Source organism: Limanda limanda, chromosome 18, assembly GCF_963576545.1.
Source record: "Limanda limanda chromosome 18, fLimLim1.1, whole genome shotgun sequence".
NCBI classification, from domain to species: domain Eukaryota; kingdom Metazoa; phylum Chordata; class Actinopteri; order Pleuronectiformes; family Pleuronectidae; genus Limanda; species Limanda limanda.
In genome coordinates, this window is record NC_083653.1 from 7,395,121 (window position 1) to 7,417,709 (window position 22,589).

Consider the following 22,589-nt stretch of genomic DNA (forward strand, 5'->3'; position numbering starts at 1 on the left):
CACTACCAACACAATGTTTGGGTGAGCGAGCTGCCCCGTAGCAAGATGGCCGCCATGTGGTGACGTCCGGCTCCGTCGAACGAGACATCTAGTCTTTATATATGTCTATGGGTCACATGACCGGGAGAAGCAGCTGATCATCACCGAGGACAAGATCACGACCGACGGCTTCTCGGTGTGTTGCGCTAATCCTGCACGGAAAACAGCCATTTCTGCTCCGCTACGGACACAGACAGACACCCGGAGACCACAGAGGACGTGTCTGGTTTTATCTGAGACAACCCGAGGACTAGAACCCCCCCCCGAGAGAAGACAAGATGTCCGGAAAGGACAGGATCGACGTGTTCCCCTCTAGGATGTGAGTTGTTTGCAAGGCGAGATGCTAACCCAGTGTTAGCCTGCTAGCATAGATTGTGTTTTCGTTGCTTACCAGCGTCTCACGTGATGATATCCTTAATTATTATGATCTGAGGACACACACACACACGCACACGCACACGCACACGCACACACACACACACAGAGGATGTGAGAGCCAGGGGAAAGAGGAAGAGTCCTGACGTCTGTCATGTGATGAAGCTCAACATCATCCCAGTGTGAGCTGTCTGTCTGATCTCAGAAACACACTCATCTCATCCAGTGGCGAGTTTAACCCGAAATTTCTGGTGGGGCAATTTTGTATGACGCCATGTCATCGTCACAAAAATAGAGGTAGCTGATTATTATAAGCACTAGGCCTATATAGACCAGTGAGATATACCATGGGCTGCATTTCGAGTGCCAGCAGGGAGCAGAAATCCTATTTCAAATACATTTCCAGGGTTCCTGGAAACCATGGAAAACATGGAATTTATTTTTTCATTTTCCAGCTTTGGAAAAGTCATGGAAACTGAGCAAAAGTGAACACTTACATGGAAATTGGGAGTTTGTTTTGGATTTGGATTCATTAATGATGGTTAGCAAGCACATGCAGTGCAATCTTGCTAGCCAACATTCAGCTTGCTAACTAACTAACTAGTGTTGGCTAGCTTGCATTGCTAGCTAACTACCAATACATTTGCACATTAGGCTGTGACATTACTTCTATACTAGTTGACATGACCAGTCTAGTCTTGATCAATTTTGTAACATTCATTCTTACATCTACTTTTAGCTATTTTGTGATTTTTCGTTTTTTTCTTTTAAAAAAATGATACACAAATGAGATAGGAGAGGAGTGGAAGAGAGAACATATATCAATCCCAGTGCTCATGTGTCTCAAAGTTCCAGTTCAATAAATTGTTGTTCATCTACAGCTTGTTGCATCATTTCATGCATTGATATTATCAATAAGACATAATCTCTAAGCATTTACCATGTAGACTTGACTGGCACATCGTTTAAATCAAGTCGCCTAAGTAGTCAGGTGTCCTAGGGGGTTGTGTGTGTGAGGGGAGGGGGGCGCGGAAGGGGGCGGAAAGCTTCAGGGGCCTATAGATCATCACTTAATATGCTACCTGCAAAATCAGGAGGTAGCATGGAATTTTTTTTTCAAGGCAAGCGTGGGAACCCTGATTTCACATGCTTTAGCGCTCAGCCCAACACAAAGATGTTGCCTATAATACAGCATTAAAGTAAAATGATTGCAACAAAGTAAACAGATTAGACAGACACATAGCTCAAATAACTTGCATCATTTATTAAACAACACTTTGTAAAAAAGTTCACTTAAAAAGGAAGTTATTAGAACAATGTTTATCTTTTGCTTTCTGATTTGATACACTTTAGATAAGAACCCAGCGTTTTATTTTTCTTCTTTGCAAGAAGAGACAGAACACAGTCAGCACAGCTGTGTCCTTCAGGCTCGTCTGTCCCTAATAAAATGATAGGAAACATAAAAGTATGGCATTATTGTAGAGGAAGTGTTACTCATGAACAAAGTTTGTATCTTTATTTTCTGTGGATATTCAACTACTGATTTTGAATATGGATTTGGATTAAACTTTGCACTACCAAGAGTGTAGATGAGAAAAACATGACTCAATCTCGACAGTTGTGTATTAGAGGAACATGCATATACAACTAGAGTTACAAAACTGTGATGTGTACTTAACATTTCTCATCACAATAACTTTCCAACACATCAGCCTCTGACCCCTGAGAGTTAAAGAGTCCACAAACAGTAGGTGTCACCCAAACACATCCCCGCTTTCCAAGTGATAAGTTATGAGTTATGCTCCAAATGACACCAGCTCAAAACTAATGTGAGACAAAGACTAGAAAAATAGAAAAGACATTAAGCCCTGATGTCAGTAGCATCGTCAGCACGAGGATGGATTCAAATACAGCTGCGTTTCATATCAATCTCCTCAAGAGGAAGAAGGAGGAGCCATGTCTTCATCAGAGTAGAATGGCGAGGATGTACCTGAGTCACGCAGGATGGAAACCACTGATTCACTAACTGACTGAGAGGTTGTTCCAGCTGTTACATCATAGTCGCCCAGCTGTGTTCCTCCTATCACCCAGTTAAAGCATCAAATGTCTCCCCACAGGGTTCAGACCATCATGAAAGCTCGGCTGAAAGGGGCGCAGACCGGACGCAACCTGCTCAAGAAGAAAGCCGACGCCCTCTCCATGCGCTTCCGTCAGATCCTTCGCAAGATTATTGAGGTCAGTCGAAAACGAGTTATTACTCCGTCCGTTTTAGTTTCTGAGGTTGTCGTATCGGACTGTGTTAGTTTTAGAAAGAAGGAATCTTGATGAAGTGTATTTTCTCTCATCTCTGCTTCTTCTAGACCAAGACCAAGATGGGGGAGGTGATGAGAGAGGCGGCCTTTTCTTTGGCTGAAGCCAAATTTGCAGCTGGAGACTTCAGGTGAGAATCAACAGGGTTTCGTCAGGTTTTTCAATAAGTTAAATTTAAGACGTTTCAAGACCAATATGAATGGATTTTAAGTCGTATGTCAAGTTCTACACATATGAAGGAATCTCAGAGCATTACATACAATATATATTTATATATGGTAACACGTTATCTCGCAGTTTACAGGTGGAAACAGTCGGTATCTGTAGTCTTTCTCTCAGCCACTGTATTTAGATCCATTCTGACCAGGGTGTTTGTAATATATTAGTTATAAGTTCCACCTCAATACTTTTTGTAGTTTTTCAGCGTTAAACATATTCAAGACATACTATTTAAATATATTTAATTTCCATTATTGAATTGTATAAGACCCCGTTGGTGTGGTGGTAATATTTTCTGTTCACAGCACAACTGTAATCCAGAACGTCAACAAAGCCCAAGTGAAGGTCCGAGCCAAGAGAGACAACGTGGCAGGTAAGCGTAAAAAACAAGTAATAACGAAACTGTCAACTACTTCTTCTGAGAATCCTCGTTATACGACCGGACCCGTTCTGATTACACACTCTCTCTCTCTCTCTGCCAGGCGTCACCTTGCCGGTGTTTGAGCACTACCAGGAAGGCGGCGACAGTAAGTGGGATCTCAGTTGTCGCTCTGTGGCCGTGTGAAGTCTCACATCGTTACATAGAATGAGTCTTTGTGAGCCGCTGATTGAACCGGAGCTTCTCACCCTGTTCAGGTTATGAACTGACCGGTCTGGCCAGAGGAGGAGAGCAGGTCTCCAGGTTGAAGAGGAACTACGCCAGAGCTGTGGAGCTGCTGGTGGAGCTGGCCTCCTTACAGGTAGGGGGCGCTGTTAGAGAAGCTCCTGTTTAGTTTAGCTCAGATTTGATACTTGGCTAAATGAAATAAAAAGGGATAAAAAGTCAAACATTTTGAATTGTAATTCCTGCAATTAAGTTGAGCCTTTAAATGTTTATATTACTCTATACTTTAACAGCGATGCTTTCATGTTAATGCATATAATAATTCTGCATTATGAGGATTGGCTTTCTTTTTCAAGTCTTTTTGAATATTTGTTGTATCAAATTAAGTATTTAAATGAAACCTTTTTAACAATTACCATCATGTCTCTGTGTGTTGTTTCTATTTGCAGACATCCTTTGTCACTCTTGACGAAGCCATAAAAATCACCAACCGCCGAGTGAATGCTATCGAGCACGGTAATTTCACCCCCTGTAACATTGTTGCCTCACTTTCTTAAAACGACCTAACAAATTGTGTTACCGCAGCTTCAATCATGTTTCTTCCACCTTCCAGTGATTATTCCAAGGATTGAGCGCACCCTCACCTACATCATCACAGAGCTGGACGAGAGAGAGCGAGAGGAGTTCTACAGGTGGAAACATTTTTACTTTTTCATTTGAAAGTTTTCCCAATTATTGGTTTCTCTGCTAAACTATTCCATATCACAACCCCCAACAAGTGAAGTCCACGTGCTATCCTACTAATAAAATGTTCTCCTCCTACTCCAGGCTGAAAAAGATCCAAGAGAAGAAGAAGCAGCTCAGGGAAAGGACGGAACTGGAGATCGCGGCGCGCCTGGCTAAGCTGGGTCCCATCGCGGAGCCCAGCAACATGCTGATGGAGGAGATGGACGAGGACATGCTGTTCGAGTGACGCGTCCTCTCCCGGGCTGACGAGTCGCAGACATCGCTCCAATCATCCTATTTATTCCGTGCCTCTCCGGCCACGTCTATGTCTTATCTTGCAAATCGATGAAAGCGGTTTTATTTGTCGTTGTCGTTGATGATCTGTTCTGTCGTTTCGGTGCTGGAAGGTGTGTGAGCGTGTGTGTGTGTTTCCAGATGTGTCAATGTACAGAACCAGTGTTGTCGCACTTGAGGGATCGGTAATGAAATAATTTAAATAATAATAATCATGTGTGTTTGAACGTGGTTTGTAAGCAACATTAACAAGCATCCCCAGGGTTTGGTCGACTTGTGGATACTTTGCGCTCGGAGCCGTTGCATGCTGTACAAGCTCAAAGGTGGTTGTAGATTTCAAGGCGTGTGTGAGTCTGTGTTGTGGAGGTGCGTCCCACTGCTGACCTCACCTCTTGTCATCACCTCACTGGATGAACTGGATGTTTACTCATTGTACCAGGACCCCTATTATATGACCCCCGCTGTCAAAACGTGTCAACAAGGCCCAAGACTTCATCCAATTAAAGATGTTCGACATGTTCAACCACTGTCTGGACATCTTGTTGATATTTACACCTTAACTAAAGCTTTTCAGATATATATTTAAAGAAAAGCTGAGAACCCTGAGATAAAAACCTTCTCAACTTGTTCCGTCGACTTATTTCCGTGAGCAATTGCAGGCATTTCGCACCAGAATGCAACATTTAACACATATATAGTCAGGCATTTAGTTAGAAGGCTGAAAACCTTCTAACGTGGATAAATCACAACAGTTTGTACATCACTTGTTCACATATTGATCTGATTTATTAAAACAAGAGTTGTGCTTATAATTTAAAAAGGACCCTGCAAAGAAGTGATACAGTATTTGTTGGAGTTTCACTAAGTGACATGATGTTTGGTTCATTCAATACTTTACAGTAGTACTTTAATCACTGACAGTAAAGATACCTGCTAGAGGGAAGATTTGAGGTCTGTTATAGTGTAAATGAGACATGAGACGACAAACTAATACTGATACTGGTGCATAGAAAGCAACAAAACACTGCAGGTCACAGCAGAAGTTTTGCCTTTGTGTGTTTTCTCTGAAGAGAAGCCGTCACACTGCAGCCACTCAGTGCTTCTCTTCTGTTTGGTACCGTGACGGTGATCCTCGTCACTTGATCCTCGAGACATCCACACACTCCCGGTCGAGTGTTGGAGATGTCCCGCGCACAATAAAATATTTTGTCTAGAAAATATATATTTACAATTATAAATAACTATTAACAATGAAATAGAAACATTTCTATTTGTTAAATAAACAACTTTGCATAAAACGGTGAAATCAAGAACCTTATTAAAGCAAAAAAAACACAAAGACCAACACACGGCAACAAAAAGAAATGGAAGAATAGTGAGTCCGTCCCTGCAACATGTGGTACATCAGCTCCTCCACAAACGAGGATTTGTGCACGTGACAATTTTACCACACAGACTTTCATTGTCCTTCATTTTTCAGTCTCCAGGAACATCGTTTTTTTTTTACCTCTGTCTACCCTGAGACTCAGTGCGTCACGACCCTGTGACCTCTAGCACAGCCAGGAGGTGGGCACCCACTGGGGCTCAGTGTCCAGCTTGTCAATCAGCCGGCGCAGCTCATGGAAAGCCTGGTCGGGATCCATGTTCACGAGGGTGGCATCGAAGAAGTGACCGAAGTTGTGCTCCATCTCACGGGCTTTCTCGATGACGTCCTTCAGATCCTCCGGCTGCGCACAGAAAACCGATAGAGAGAGAGAAACATGTTTAATGCTGTGGTCATGATGAGGGTGCAGATCCCCCCAAAGAATCCTGATCTAGTCAATTGAAATGCGTTTTGTGATGTGTCAGTTGATTTCTAATTATCAGTGTCCTTTCTAACTATTAATAACAGAGCCGAGATATAACTTCTTTCCTCAGTGTCAAGGAGCACAAGATCAAATTTTCTTTATTTTCCTGTGAAAATAAGTCTTACGGCCTTTATTTAGCTAAAACATCACAATGACTGAAACTGCCACATTTATGACATAACATATACACCATATTTCATTGACAACATGAACTTGCTGGTGAAGTACTGCACCGCACATTGGGTACCTTTGGTGTCTTCCCCTCTGTGGCCAGCAGGGTGCGTAGTCGTTCCTGAGAAGGAGGAGCGATGAAGATGACAAAGGGCTTGAGGTTGGAGGTCCTCAACACTTGCAGTGACTGACAAGAGAATAACAAAGGACACAAGTTACTAGTCAATCAAGTTTATATGATAAATGTCTCATCGGCAGTGAAGAGTTTTTAAATCACATTGTAACAGTGTCATACTGTTAATATGTAGTAGTGTGATATTTTGGAGAGAGACAGTATAATCAAGTCTTTACCCTCGTGTGCATGCAGAGCAGGCAGATACGTCCGGAGTTGACGATGTGTCGGATGGATTCGGTGCCGGTCCCGTAAAGGTTCTTCTCATATTCCCCCGACTCGATGAACTTCCCTGCCGCCAAATCGGTTTCAAAGGCAGATCGACTCACAAAATGGTACTCGCGGCCATTCCGCTCATGTATCCTCAGGTTTCTGGTTGTGTCTGTTAGGCATCAGAGAGATGGGAGAATTTAGATATGAACTCAATGCTACAATTACCATCATGTTTTTGCACTAAATGTCACTTTAATCATTTGAAGATAAGTCTTATGCACTAGTTCTCAAGTTGTGTCTCCTGACATTGTCCCAAAATTGACAATTGAGCATTTTGTGCAGTAAAAGTTGATTTATTTGAATTTCTTTCTGACTCACACACATCCATTTTAAACCTGGTTGTGTATTTATCAGCGCCACGCCCTCAGGCCTTGACAGTGACGATGTGTGAACTTACGTGGAACCGCGACAGCAAACTTTTCCGGCTCGATGGAGAGAAGCCTCCGACGCAGCTCGTCGTGGCCGCTGTTAGTCGGACCAATCAGAGCTATGGGGCGTTTACGATTGGCAGGCTGGTGATAAAGGGACATCTCCTCATAGGTCAGGACTTCATCGTAGTCTGAGGAGACAGTTGGGAGGGATTAATGAAACGTCCCTGAACAAATCCCTTATAGTTCTTCTGGAACTCACTCTGACCTTTAACCTGCCTGTGGAGGCGGGAAAGAGGTGAGAGGATTTAGAGATCTATAAATGATCTCACTTTTACCTCTTTGTTACTGTTAACATTTCTCAGTGTATCTCAAGTCTTTTTTTGGCAGCTTTCCGATTCATATTTCTAACTACGCACACATAAAACACAACTATCAGCCAGTGAGGGTGAGTCTGTGTATAAATGAGTTTCTGTACGTGAACCAATAGAAACACAGGTCCCTCCAAACCATTTAGGCACCTGCTGGGCACCTGTTGGTGCAGCCTCAGTGAGCCGGAGACTAATCTGATCTGTGACACGTCCAGTCTGGACAAGCTGCTGTGCGAGCGACAAGACGTGTCAGCTCCTGCTAACGAGTGAGGCTAAGACCGACAGCGTGTGGACACCTGGCAGCTGCCCAGTGTGGAAGCCGCCTGTCGGGAAGTTGTAAATAAGATGAGACAGTGGGAGACGTTTCTTTGGACTCGGTGTGAAGCTTCTCTGTGGCATCGTGAGACGGAGGCACTTCTCACATTGTGAAGCTGCTGAGTTAAAGTCTTACCAGTACTTCTGCTCAAGCTCAATGTGTTCTTCTTCCTCTGCTTCCTGCTCTTCTTCGCATACCAATGTTTCCCTGGAATAATTACAAGAGAAAAGATTTAGCTGGATTATCATTTCACATTTTATTCCTAGACGCTGCAAATGCAAATCTTATACATTCTTTTTTTTAACCACTCTCCATTCACCTTGGTGCTCTTGACTCCTGTCTGTTATAGTTTTCTTCAAGGTCTCTCTCTGCTGCTGGAAGCTTTTCCCTGAGAGAAGCAGATGGAAACAAGTCAGCAAATACACACAGAAATCCAGCCCAGTGTTTGCTAAAAAACGCATTAGAACATTCTGGTTTTTAGTATAAAAAACATCTCAGATGATAGCTTATGAATCACAGTAGCTACATTACAAGTCCGGAGCTTTTATGTCTTTCATGCTCTTTTCATACTTTCCAGACATGCAGAGGAGCAGGTAAAAAGTTGCCCAGCTTTCCATTTCAGGTGCTTAACCCAATTTTCTTCCAGCCACAACAGTCCTGGGTCAGAGAGTAATCGCAAATAGTTTGTCGGTGTTTGTTTTAATCTGCTTGATGTGCCAGGTGGGCGGTGTTTGCTGCCAGGTTAGTTATTAGTCACAGACAAGTTTCAAGTGCCTTTCTGTGACTGATCAATCCCACGTAGAACTACAAATGGAAGTAACAATCAACCAATCAAAGTTCTCCTGTGTGATTAATGCATTATGCATTCATTGTTAATCTGGTATCAAGTAATTCTGTTAGATTTTTAGATGACATAGCTTATTTAGGTACAACCATGAGGTAACATATCCTATAGCTTTTTCTGGCAGTTCAGCCTTTTCCACCCTCTGATCCTCTCTACAACCCTTATTTGCATGCAACTCCAATTTTGTTGACCCCTTTTTTCACATTCACAGCACAGGTCATAAAAATACCAAACAGCTCAAATGCAAAAAGTGTGCGTAAGAATAATGTAGGTTTTAAAATATACAGTACGATATACTTATAGTTTGAAAACAGTTTGAACAGTCTTCTCTGTATGTTATAGTGAATGTTTTTACTTTTAAAGTGAATCACTTAAAGTGCTTTACAAAGTCTGTCTCATTCAGTCACACACACACACACACACAGATTCCCTGATGTTAGGCGTTTAGTGTCTTGCTCAAGGACAGTTGGACACACGCTGTGAGAGCCAGACACCCCTCAACCTCCCGAAGCATGTCATCTTCATGTCCAGGTCACTTGTGTATAAGAATAAATAATACTCCAAAGCAAACACAGACAATTATAATGAATGAATACTTGTGTATGACTTTTCTAGACTTCTTGCAGTGGTAGCTGAATGTCCTTGCAGTCGCTATCGACCCATGTGGAGCAGCACATGAAATATTGATATTCAGCCCTGGTATGATCCCCACCTGGAATGAGTCCAGCCAGGGGTTGGTTGTCCTCATCTCCATCCCTGTAGGCCTGCCACCAGTTGGGGTCGTCCTGGCTGATGACATGGAGGATGTCTCCCTTCTGGAAGGACAGGCCCAGTTCCCGGCACGGCACAAAGGGATCATCAGAGGGGTCGTAATCGAAGTAAGCTCGAACGTGCATCTGAGGACGAAGGTTTTACAACTTCAAGGTTGGCCCGTTACATGCATGCAGACAGGCACACTCGCGCACACCCACATCATTAGAGACTTACCACAGTCTGTCTGTGTGGGGCAGGTTTAATCTGAGAGCTCGGGATGAGGAGGAAGGTCAGAGTGCCTTGCATTTGTTGCTGATGGAAAAGATGAGACGCGATGAATTAAACATGACAGGGAACGAATTTCCATAAAAGAAGACTTTTTTAGGACAACATTTACCCAGGAGCTTAGACTTTTAGAATTTGTTATTGCTAAGCTGGTGGATGTTTAACATAATTTGAGAGAGAATCTATTCAGAAACAGTTTAAATATAACCAATAAACAAATACTTTTTTTCCCGGTGTAAATACAGTCAGCAGTGGTGACCCCTCACCAGTAAGTCGTGGACTTCGTTGACATGTTTCCCGCGCATCGGAACCCCGTTGATCTCCAGGATCTCGTCTCCCTCGCTGAGGAGGCCGCTCCGCTCGGCTGCTCCGCCTTTCACCACCCGACTCACCACCACGCTGTCCATGTCGTTACGTACCGTGGCGCCCTGATGGCAACACACACGCACGGATTGTTCACACACAGCTGAGGACTGAGATGATCTTTCAACACACTGGATTATTAACATGTTAATGAAATGAAACACCTGAAACGGATCATATTATTCTGTAAAATGACACGGGACATAGAGGGGAAGTCTGAAAGCAAAAGGAGAAGCTTGAATAAACAGAAACAGAACTGTGAAGACCACTAGGTCATTGAAAACATTTCCAACTCTGGAACTCACACTGACAGGCAGTTAGTTTGTTGCCCTGTTGGTTTGTGGGTAAACTGACACCGACACACCCAGGTGATAAATGTGAGAGCTGGAGCCTGATCGAGTACACAAAAACTCCCATAACACAATATTGAGTGATGCTGAATTCCCATAATATATTCCCAGGGATCCATTTATCCTTGTTTTTTTAATGCTCTATTTGAACAGCTAGATGTGAAGGCTGGGTACCAATTTTAAATGTTTACAGTACTTTAATTATATCCCCGTTTGTTTCTCATGCTTTACTTTGCCCTCTGGGATGCTGATTTACAACATTCACAAGTCGATTATAAAGCGTGAAGCGGGTTAAACGCTAGATCGTCTGTGAGAAAATGTTGAGGGACGACAAGACACAGTCGAGAGAAGTGTCTGAAAAAGACTAATGATGGTGTCTTACCAGTGGCGTGTCGAGGGCCTTCTCCAACCGCACAAGTTTAACTGTCTCTCCGAGGTACTGGGTCTCATTTTCCTCAATTTCCTTCACCGCCACGTTGTCGTGAGCCTGCATCAGTGCCTGCCACGCAGAACAAACACAGAGACCCACGTAGAAACGAACAATACGCACAGACACGTAAGAGACAGAAACACAGACAGACAAAGAAAGAAAATAATGGGACAGGCAGTGTGAGGTAAAGTGAATGCTACGGTCGTAAATCATCATAAATGTGGTAGTTTTAGTCCTTGTTTTTTTGTTTGATACAAAACCCTTTTCCTAAGACAAGCACCTGCTACCAGATCGCCCATCTCTTTTAACAAGTGCAGTCAGCAAACCCACCTCGAAGCCAGAAATAATACAGAGATTGGGCCTTCACTTCATTTAATATGACAAGCGCTCCGTACCGCATAATTAATAACCGTCAGTCCAAATTAGTTTCTTTGTGCTGCGGCAGAGCGGACCTGAGAGATTGGAGGCCGGGCTGAGCTTTGGCGTTCGCACAATCCGTCTTAATCTCTGCTCGCAGTTAGGAGTCAGGATCCACTGCCATCAATCATCAAACGCTTTGTGGCTCCCCGGCTCGTGAGGACGCCGTGTCCTGGAAACTGGTGAAAGGGGGCTGCCTGGAGGCGGATCTCTTCCTTTCGCACTCATACATGTCTCCATTAGCTTTGGGCATGAGGTTGTTTACCTGTGACTCATGGGATCCTCAACTCTCCGCAGAGGAAACCAACACACAATCTGTTCCCCTCTCTGTGCCACGAGGCCGGCTCATCCTCACATCTCCCCGGCCCTGCTGGCTACACGGTTCCAGCTCAGTGGAGGGGTTAAGGGGCCGGTGGGAGACTTTGTGGTTCACATCGCCACATGGGGTCAAACATTAAACCCCTGGCGCTTGACCGTAAAATCCACAACCGTAAAATCACGACAGTCATACACCTGAGGTCTTTTCTCCCTTTACTGCCTCACTAATGGGCGACGACAGTCTCATAATGCGATGAAGATTTTTTGAAGTTGAGGCCACTTCAAGGCGATGCTACTTGAATATATGTTTGCTTCTTCTTAATTTGACATTAAAACGCTCAACTAAATAGATGCACCACAATCAAATGGCTTAGTCCTTTCATCATGTGACTCCTCACGCCGCGGCGGACGGCGGTGGCATGTCTGTACCTGTGATGAAAGGTGAAGCTTGTGGCTCAGCACACCTAAGAGGAACATCCTAATCATCCAGTTGTCAACTGTGCCAACAGCAGCCTGGGTGAGATCATTACTTAACATGTTACCACCAGCGGAGAGGTGGCTGAAGTACTTAAACATCTACACATGCAAAAGTTTGATTACATAGACAAAAATGTACCACATTAACGGTTCTACTTAAATTGTATCAAAAGTACTTGCAGGGTGTAGCCAATTCCCAAAAGCAACATTCTAGTACAGTATTATGCAGAGTCTCGGCAGTGGCCTCTTTTGAATTAATTTAAAGCATTTCTTAACCGGTTTGAACCAGTTCCCCTCTTGTTAGTAATTACTTTAAAAAATATATGCAGAGTACAGATATTTGCTGTGGTGTACAAGTAAAGCAGTTGTAGTAGTAGAAGTACTCAAGTACAGTACAGTAACAAAGTAAATGTACTTTGTTGCATCATACCACTGGTTACCATCAAACCTCTAACTCCCCCAACCCAGTGTGACGATAATTTAAGCTGATTAAATGCATCAGGACAGATATTTCTCATATTTGCATACGATTGATTACATATATTTTAAATCTTTCATAGTCTAAAACCCCATCTCTAAAATATCTGCTCACTTTTATCCGGATACTCTGTCATAACAAGTACGGAAAGGCCAGAGCAGTCCACTATTCAATTACTTTTCTCTGCTGAGATTAATGTAATCATATCATCTTGTAATTACTTTAAATGACATATTAGATTATTTTTGGATCACAGATTAAACATGTACATCTTGTACGATGTCTGACATCTTCCATCAGCTGTGAGGAGGATTCACCTTCACCGGGAGGACGATGTTTTCATCCTCGAGAACAAACCTCATTAAAGCCGTCAGAACCTGGTCCTCATCAATCTAAACGCCTGTGTATCAATACAGGGGAAATTTAAACTGCTCCAGTGCTGCAGACACAAACCAATAAGATTATAAACTTTTGAGCGCTGCCTTTTTAAAGAAATAATTTAAAAGGAAACCGACAAGCACTCGGCTGCGAAGAATGAACCAATCACACCTTTTCATTACCAGGAGAGCTGACCCACATTACAGCCTCATTTACATAATGGCCTTTCTTGAGACCAACTAGATTAATCTTTGGAGCAGAACACGAGCCGACCTTGAGAGTTTAGACTTTGCACACCCTAACATAATTGCTGATGATAAGGAATGAAATGAATGTGTTGAAAAGGATTTAAACATCTGCCCTGCCTGAGTGTCCTTGAGCAAAACAATAAATTAAAGGGGGCACTAGCGAGACGTGACCTTATGACAGCCTCTATGAAGGGGCGGCTTCCTATTATCTCTTTCCTCTTGGACAGGGTTCTGTAGCAATCTGTCATTTGATCGGCATTTTAATCAAGTACAATGACGCAAAGTGAACTGTCCTTCACTCGTCTTTGAGCTGGAATGATTTTCCTCTAATAGAAGACGTGCTGGTCTTTACCTTACCCTGACCTCTGCTCCTCCAGTGGAAGGTGCGAGAGAAACAATCAGCCCTTTGGAATCCGTATTCCAGAATTCTAATTATGATCATTTCAATAAATGAAGTGGGCCTTTAATGCTCTGCGGCCTCACTGGTGTTACATTAATCACATTGTGGGGTCAAGGGGGGAGATATGAAAGGTCACAGCCGGCATATGGATCTCTGACCTGGAGATGAGGATTTGTGAGCAGAGCCTTGAGCTCCAGACCCTCCTTCTGTTGGCTGGACTGGAGAATCTTCTGCACCTGGACAGAGACAAGACACCAAGCAGTGCTATGGTTAGTTAAACTGTGTGATATCACAGCTATAACCCAATAAAGACCCAATTTAAAACCTGACAGACATACAAATGTGTGGACCGCTCAGCCACACATTGTATTTGGCTTCCTATAGCAACTGGGAGGCGTTTTACATTCCAGCCAGAAAAGGGCGGATACATACACTTTGAAAAACAAAACACTCAAACTAAATTTACAACATGATTAATTCTCACTATGTCTGCTTACACACGAAAGTTGCATTTAAACATTTAACAAGCACCAACTTGGAAAGTAGCAGAACTACAACACACTAGACTTTTCCAAGCGTCCACTCTGCTCCATTTTTGATTCCTTTCTGTCTGTTGTCCTCTCAGTTTTGTTTCTATTTTAATCACTGGGTTCCCGTGTTGAGGTGTGGTGGGGGATGCTATTGTCTGTGGCTTGGACTCTTTACTGAATCATGACAGTTGGGGTTGTGGCGTTCTGTTACTCTTCCATCTTTCAGCCTGCTCCTCTTCATTTCCTGTTCAGAGGGTTGGTTCATCCATTACACTAATCAAAGCTCTCACTAACAAGGTGACGCACTTTCCCCCTCCCCCCAGTTAACAGCGCAGTCCTCGGCCCACTCGGCTATAAGCTGCTGGAGTTTCTTTTTCTGGACGCCCAGATCCTGGCCTGCTTCCTGCGGTGCACAGCAACACTCAGCCAGCACCGAGGGCTGCTGGGAGATTAACTTACCCGGAGGCCAGTCTGAGTGTCACACAGCACAGCCACTTGGTTTAAACACACTGCAGCTCAAATTATTAGATGTTGTTAAACTCTTAGGGAGCTGTACACACACTGATTTACTGTATTCAGGAAGACAATGTGTTTTATTATTTTCTGGTGTCCATGTCTGAAACCACTGCCGTCAACACTGCAACAGAAAGTGCTGCTTCATGCCATTTGAATAGACCGTACACAGCTCATAGCTGCTTCATCAAAACAAAAGGTGGAATTTTACACCTATCTAGCCATAGGTTACAAATCCAACGGCACCAGTCTGACTGCTGAAAAGCCTGTATTACATTCTTTCATGTTGAACATAGCAAAGGTCGACACTAATCCTACTGAAGCGCATATTGTGAGAGCAGTTTTTCATAGATGTCGAGTGTTTTCGGGCACTGGGCTCCATGTGACAGGCTGCGTTTGAGGCGCAGCTCTGCAGGGATACAAGGCAATTACTGTCACTTTGCTTTGAGACCAACTGGTTTGTGTTTTGTCAACGAGGAAGTCAGGTAGTGGGAAATTCCCACCTTCTCTGACCTGATTCCTGAAATGATTTGTTGCTCTCTGTCACTCTCTTGGAGGAAAGAGCTACTTATCCCTTTGTCACTTATCACTTATACCTAAAAACATATTTACATTTTGTTTCATGCCTTCCTCCTTTTCTTTTCTTGTCTGTTTAAAACGTAGAGCCTCTCCTTCTCATCTCCTCCTCTTTCAGCCTAATTCTTCAATTCAAATTTGTCTTCCCTCTGCCACTTTTCACTTTTTCCAGCTCACTCATGCATGGCCTAGATCCTACAAAATTCAAATTTCCACTTTGCTTGTTAACCACAAGACAATTTACATTTTATAATTATTCAGAATACCATGGTTGCCTTTTGGGCTTCTTTGTTGAATTAGTCATCACCAGCAGCAAAGATTTTCCATGCTTCATAGAGTTTATTTGGTTTTACTCACACAGACGTGCATGGCTCTAAATATAAACTTAACAGGGTCCAAACTATAATTGGCGATTCAATCTATGCACAAACTCTCACTTGTGGCATAATTAAAAAGGAAGGAGTTTAATATTTCTTGGGTCTTTTCCACGAGAGAGGAATCGACCTTACAAACCTTGCTTTGTCTACTTTTCCTTAACTTTTCCTACTGGAACAAAATTATTGTTTTGTTTTTGGGGTGTGTACCTCCACGCAGAGATCCTGTGCTTGTGCTGTGAGGGGTGAGGTGGGGGTGGCTCTGCCCATCTGCTGGGAGACGGCGTTGAAGATGGAGTAGGCATTCTTGAAGTCCTCCTTGGCGAGGAGCTGCATTATCAGCTCCACATCCTGTTGGCTCTGTGTGTCAGTCAGGCACTGCTGCATCCACTTCAGAGCCTGCAGCAGCTCCTCCAGTTCTGAGAGACAGAGGCACACACAGTGAGGGGAGCAGCTGAGGGGCAGCGCCGGGACACACAGGCACAAAACAACAGAAGCCAGGAAGTTTTTCTGCAAGGTTAAAATTTCTGACAACAAAGGCTGTGTAAGTGATGAAGCTCAGCTGCCAAATCTGTTTATCACAGGTTTCCACCAGCACACTCGACCTGCATTTGACCCTTTAATACCAGACTGTTGTTTGACGCTGACCTCATGTTATACAAGATCTCAGTCTGAAAAGGTAGTTGCATAAGGTTGTAATTTTTTTTTTTTTTTTTTTGAGAAAGTCATTTCTTATTGTGTGTGGGCATCAGTATTCAGATGAATGAAAATACTTATAGATGTGCAAACATTTTAAATCTCGGGCGTTTGACTTCGGCTCTTGAGTTGCTTAAGATTTAGTTCCCTTGCTTTACAATCCACAGCTCATGTGAATACAGCATATCTCTTCTATACTATGCATGTGTCTTTTGTGTCTTTTGATTTATATTTATCTATTAATGACCTCCGTTCCCAGACTTAGGACCAGGGTGGATGGTTGACGGCCCCTGGTACACATCACCCTCCTCCACTGCAGCCCTCTGCTCTGCCCCCTCAATGGTCATTGTTTTAACTCCTTTTCTTTTCACAGAATTTTTGTTGGACTTCACAATTCCCCATTCTTCTCCGATATCTGCATTCCTCCTCTCCTTTGTGGCCTCCCCTCCTCCTAACACCCCTTTGACCCCATAAAGACTTTACAACCCCCGCCCCACCACAGCTTTACTCACCATCTACAGGATCGTGGTAGTATGTGTCTTTGGTGGCGTTCTCCTTTCCATCGAACATGGGGTTGTCAATCCCCAACTTGGGGTTCTCGGAAAGTTTCTTGAGCCTCAGCGAAGCGTTGGGGTCGATGTCGTGCTTCCCCCTGCCGTCTTCCTCTCTCCTCTTCCTCAGCTCCTCCTGGTAGTGCTGGATCCGCTCCATGTGGGCACTGCTGTGTGGAGTTTTGATGAGGCTACTCTCCTCTCCCGGACAGTCCACAGCCCTCTCTCTTTGGGTCTTGGCCTGACCAGAGGCCTCTTGCGCAAAACCGTTCATATGGGTGGTGATCATCCCTGCTGCACTAGTGTACAGCTCAAACCCCCCCCCCAGTGTTTACCGAGATCCTCTCGAACGTTAGGGGGCTTTGGTGCTGCTCAACTCCGGGGCCATAGCTCACCAGTGGAGGAAGTTGACTGTTATGTTCTTTTTGTGCTCTGTCATCCTGGAAAAACAAACAAAACACTGTTTATTTAAGTATTTAAATGGTAAACAAAGTAGGTACACCTAGTTTTCTTTAAGCTGACACACAACCCAACACTTAACAAAATTTTATTATGATTGATCAGATATATATTTTATAGGGCTGGGCAAGTTAACTAGTTAATTACGAGTTAACTCATCACTTATTTAACTCAACTAATTATTATATCTCGCATTAACTCAGGTTTGATTATTTATTGTTTTATTGTGAAAGTCAGGCTTTTATTTTGTGAAAGTCTGTTGCTGACTGCTGCGGAACCGGAAAAAAGAAAATAATTGGCGGATAAATAACCATGGATAAGGGTACGGAGCTTTTACATGGCCATTTTCATTTTAAAGTCCTTCCAGACGGCGGAGTCGACAGAGCCAAAGTTATTTGTAGCCACTGCCGAGGTGAATTTTCTTATCACCGGAGTACTTCCAGTCTAAAATATCACCTGAATGCAAAACACACAGTTGATATCAGCAAATCATTCAACGAAACAGCGAGTGGAGCGAGGCTTCGGCAGACTACGTTAGACGCAGGGAGGTGTATACATTTTTCATAACGAAGAGGATAACATTAATGCCCTGGCAGTGGCATTGAGCTTTAACTTTGTATTTGCTTTGATAACATTGTTAAGTTGAGATTTACACTGAATATTTTATTTAACTGCTACTGTATTAAATGCTGATGTTAAAAGTGTTTGCACAACAAATGTTATGGCACTTTCGTTCATATGGCAGAACATTGAAAAATAAAATTGCGCTATACACTACTTTTTAATTCATTATTGGATTTTGCGTATACAAATGCGATTAATCGTGATTAATCAGGGAAATCATGCGATTAATCGCAATTAAAACTTTTAATCGTTGCCCAGCCCTAATATTTTAAAATATAGGAAAAACCAAATACACTGATCCATTGTATACCGAATACCACTGTATGTATATTTGCAGGATTCATTTAGTCATTGGTAACTCAATACACTTTTTATAAGAGCCTTGATTTTGTGATTGATTGATTAGTCATTTGACAGATGAAGCCACTTTTTACAACAATGCAAAACGTAAACCTTGCTACAGCTTGTTGAATGTGTGAATTTGCAAATTTACCTCGAGTTGACATTATATTAAATTGAATATCTTAAGAATTATGGACCTAGTGGACCTAAAAGTGGACCTAAAAAAATAGTACAGCTGAGATAAATCAAGAAAATAATCATCAAATTAACCGATAAAGAACATAGTTTATAACTAGTTAATATATAATTTTAGTTTAAATGTAATTTCTTTAATATCCTCAATTTATGTTGAGGTGACACGTTTGCATTTTTTCCTTCTTGTAACTGGCGGCCAGTTGATCAGTGACCAACATTTGCTCCTTCCTCTGCTCATCTATGGCGCCGCTAATCTAACTCCTAACATGGGAAGCTCTCTGGCCTCAGTCACCTGAAATCCCTTCAGTTCAAACTCATCCACTTGCTCGAGTTCACCTGTCCCCGACTGTCCCGCTCTTATGAAGAGCTCAACCAGAATATCAATCTGTGGCCTTTGTACGTTAGGCCAAACAAAGGTAATTGCAAAGGAACGTGATACATGACCCACCTACTACTACTACCTGATCTGCCAATGTTGTAGATTATAATCTATTTTAAGGATGCTACCTGCTTTAATCTGGATTAGCACATTTGGTAGCCTTGGACTTGGAGTTTGTTAGTCAAGTTTGTGGTTATATTTCTTCACATTTTGACAAAACAGTCACAGATTTAAAAGTTGAGGTGATTTTTGCAGAAGAAAAAAGGAGGATAAATATCTATACTGTACATATCTTATTTATTTACATATTCCACTTTAAATATGAACATACTCTGCACTTTTACTGCTTTTCTTTGCACTTCTGATTAGATGCTAAACTGCATTTCGTTGTATAAGTACTTGTACCGTGAAATGACAATAAAGTTGAATCTTATCTAACGCCATCAGGAAGGCTTCAACATTCGCATAATGACATTAGCTTCTGTTTAAATACGATGGTAAGGCTCAGGTAGGGCTCTCATTTGCCAATTTGCTATGGATTAAATACAATGCAGACTTTCCACATGCCAGGATAACTTCCACATTAAACTGTCCTCAACACTTCCACTCATCATCCTGTACTGCATAGAGAAAAACCCTGAGGTACCTCGAGGTCAAACACAGCCATGTCATGGAAAGCCACCTTCTAAGCTCATATCGTGTAGACAGTCATACAGTTCGTGTCACCGATCAACAAATGGCAGCTCCCCCTCCTCCTCAATCTACTTCCCCAGCTAATTACGTCTGGCAGGTCTGTCCCCCCCGGCTCTTGGTCCAAGCTTCCAAACCCCTCCCCTGCAGAAGCGTTTAGCTCCGTTTAGACTGGCGGTGTACGGCTGACAAACAGCAGAGACTGCCAGCGGGCCATCTGTTCCTGTGGGCTTAATTAAGCCTGAGATCTCATGCTTCTCTACAGCAGCGCTGAGAGGGATGCTGGGAAGGGACAGAGGGACGTGGGTGGAAGAATGGTAATGACTGGAAGTCCACACACCCGTCGCAGACACATAAACACACAGGGCAACAACAGGGTGTCAGAAGGTGTGGAACAACCGATGCACCTTTACAGAGACGTGGAAATCATCCAGTGTGATGTCAAATTAGACGGTGGCCATCAAAAACTGTTTTTTAAATAAAGTTACCAATAAAAACATTCTCAGAAGATGTTCAAATTAAAATCAGGTAAACTACGATCTCTTTGACAGGATCAGAAACAAACCAGGACGGACCTTGATGTACTCTGATCTTCTACAACTCTCTGTGCACCACTTTTCATGCTGCTCACTATGATTTAACATTAAATCGGGAATTTACGAGTGAAATTAGCACTTGAATACCCTCCTCCTTTGCTAGCATCGCTGCCACTTGACAATGCAAAACAATGGTTGCAGCAGAAGTGATGTTTGTGTTCTCATGCTGAGGAAGGTGGGGAAATTTGCCTGAAAGCCAGAGTCAAAGCTTGTGAGGGAACCTTGAGTTTCGAGTCACAGATATTGTAGTCGACAAAAACATACTTACTTAAGATTACTTAAGATTATACCAGGGACTATAATTAGCTGTGACATGGGCGTGACCTGCATGCATAAGATAATCTTTCTGATATTAAGACTTTTACCAAACCAATCGCTCCACCATCTTTACTTCAGGATGGTTTTCACACGGGATTTCCTCATAACTCATGAAATGATCCTGGATGTGTCATAACAGCACAGACACGACGCTTTGAGACCCCATCCTGAGGTAAATACATCAAAACTTCACTCCAGTGCTTTTCATATTTGCACCTAAAAGCACCAGTTTGTGAAATATTGTTAGTCAGATATGGCCAGAACTTATTTCGAGATGAAAACTTCAATCAGTATCAGTCGATATTGAATAACTATCACTTTTAATGTCACATTATTACTTCTTCTAAGTTGAAGCTGTGGTTTTTAACTAATTCTTTATGGTGAGAGAATCACAAAGACTTTTACAAACCTGAGGTCCATCAATAATGTGTCAATAACTTTAGCTGTCGATGAAATTTATATCGCAATAATTACTGATATTATAGATTAGTGACTTTTCATATCTTGCATACTTTTATTTGAAATAGTCACACTGGAAAAAAAACTTAACCAAACGATGGATCACGGTGTTTTTTAATGGGTTTCACTTCCATCAACCACATCTTTGACTTTAATAAACTGCAATGTAAACAACCAGAGGGTGAAAACACAATAACACAATTAATTAGTCCTGGTTCTTTAGTGTAATAACAGGGGGACCCGGCTGGTTTATCCCGAGGAAACCAACTTAACTTATATTTCAATGAAAGTCAACGGTGGCAAAGTCACAACGGAGGAAAACACACGTTGTTTAAAGTGTTAAAAAGCGGATTTAAGTGACCGGAACAGCGGATGCTAACTTTAGCCTCGCTAGCCCGGTGATGCTAACTGCGCAGTTGAAAGCTAACGGTCCCGTTACTCCCTCCGCTACTCACCGCTCCACAGGCACAGAGCAGGGGGTGGCGGCTTCAGGTGGAAACAGCCCTTTATTTCCTTTGATTACCCGACGTCCTGGAGAAGTTTCCACTCCCTGCTGCCTCGCTTGTTTTCCGGGGAGACGCTTGGGGCGAGAGTCGGTGCTCTCAGGACTTCTCTCTCTCCCTCTCTCTCTCTCTCTCTCCGCGGGGACCTTTCTGTTCAGGCGGCGTCGGGACACTAAACCGGGCCCGGGTGTTTTCAGCCGTCTCCCTGGCAACAACCGCGGCTCTGCGGCGCCCCCTCTCGGCCAGACACGGAACTGCCGCGTTTTCTACAGGACTTCAGAAGATGCCCCGTTACACTCACAGGTCGAAGTATTACTGAGGTGGAAGTATTCATGTGTACAAATGGAGTTTAAAGTACTAAAAGTAAAAGAACACATTATGCAGAATGGCCACTCAATATACATATATGACTCCATATACATATTCTTCTTGTTTTTATTAGTTTTATTACATTCATATTTTTGCTATATTTTGTATATTTCCTTAAACTTAAGTATTGCATCTGATTTTTTACAGATTTCCCCATTGTGGGACAAATAACGGATTATCTTATCTGATCTTATCTGGTCTTTTGACTACACTAGATATGGCAAATAGTGTGTATCTATATTTAACAGTACAGTTTATTGCCATTCACACACATTCATAGGTCGCATCTATGGGCAGCACTTTTTTTACAAGGGGCAATTTGGAGTCACTTTGAAATGGAAAAGGTGGAAGACTGGAATCGAACCACTGCCCTCAGCCACAACCACAGCAGTGGTTGGCAACTAAACATTAATCATGAGGAAGACCTTCAAACATACAAGGGATATCCACCATCTTGTCCTATTTTCTTAAATGAACGACAATAATGTACCTCTGATACCACTAATAATTATAATAACAAACTTTAGTTATATAGCACAACTGCAAAAATGCATCATATTGAGTTTGTTGATCAAGTGATCAATATCTG

The 22,589-nt window shown here is 42.7% G+C and overlaps 2 protein-coding genes across 3 annotated transcripts; one reads left to right on the forward strand and one right to left on the reverse strand.

The window, feature by feature from the left end:
• The first annotated feature begins 128 nt into the window (after positions 1–128).
• On the forward strand, positions 129–4,949 carry atp6v1d (ATPase H+ transporting V1 subunit D). The gene is made up of 9 exons (XM_061091401.1): positions 129–358; positions 2,532–2,649; positions 2,775–2,854; positions 3,249–3,316; positions 3,426–3,470; positions 3,580–3,683; positions 3,997–4,063; positions 4,161–4,239; positions 4,376–4,949. The coding sequence occupies exons 1-9, from the start codon at positions 318–320 to the stop codon at positions 4,518–4,520; spliced, it is 747 nt and encodes a 248-aa protein (XP_060947384.1). The 5' UTR covers positions 129–317; the 3' UTR covers positions 4,521–4,949.
• A 382-nt stretch (positions 4,950–5,331) lies between these two features.
• On the reverse strand, positions 5,332–21,772 carry pals1b (protein associated with LIN7 1, MAGUK p55 family member b). Of its 2 annotated transcripts, none has more exons than XM_061091403.1 (14): positions 21,584–21,772; positions 17,028–17,506; positions 16,030–16,238; positions 13,985–14,062; positions 11,063–11,167; positions 10,234–10,395; positions 9,917–9,994; positions 9,642–9,825; positions 8,405–8,473; positions 8,221–8,292; positions 7,428–7,589; positions 6,937–7,139; positions 6,662–6,772; positions 5,332–6,294 (listed from the first exon to the last, which is right to left on the reverse strand). In XM_061091403.1, exons 2-14 carry the CDS (start codon positions 17,353–17,355, stop codon positions 6,118–6,120), a joined length of 1,938 nt encoding a protein of 645 aa, XP_060947386.1. In that variant the 5' UTR covers positions 17,356–17,506; positions 21,584–21,772; the 3' UTR covers positions 5,332–6,117. The 2 variants fall into 2 exon arrangements, with proteins under 2 accessions (XP_060947386.1, XP_060947385.1); XM_061091402.1 differs by having other exon boundaries at positions 11,063–11,179.
• Positions 21,773–22,589: the final 817 nt, after the last annotated feature.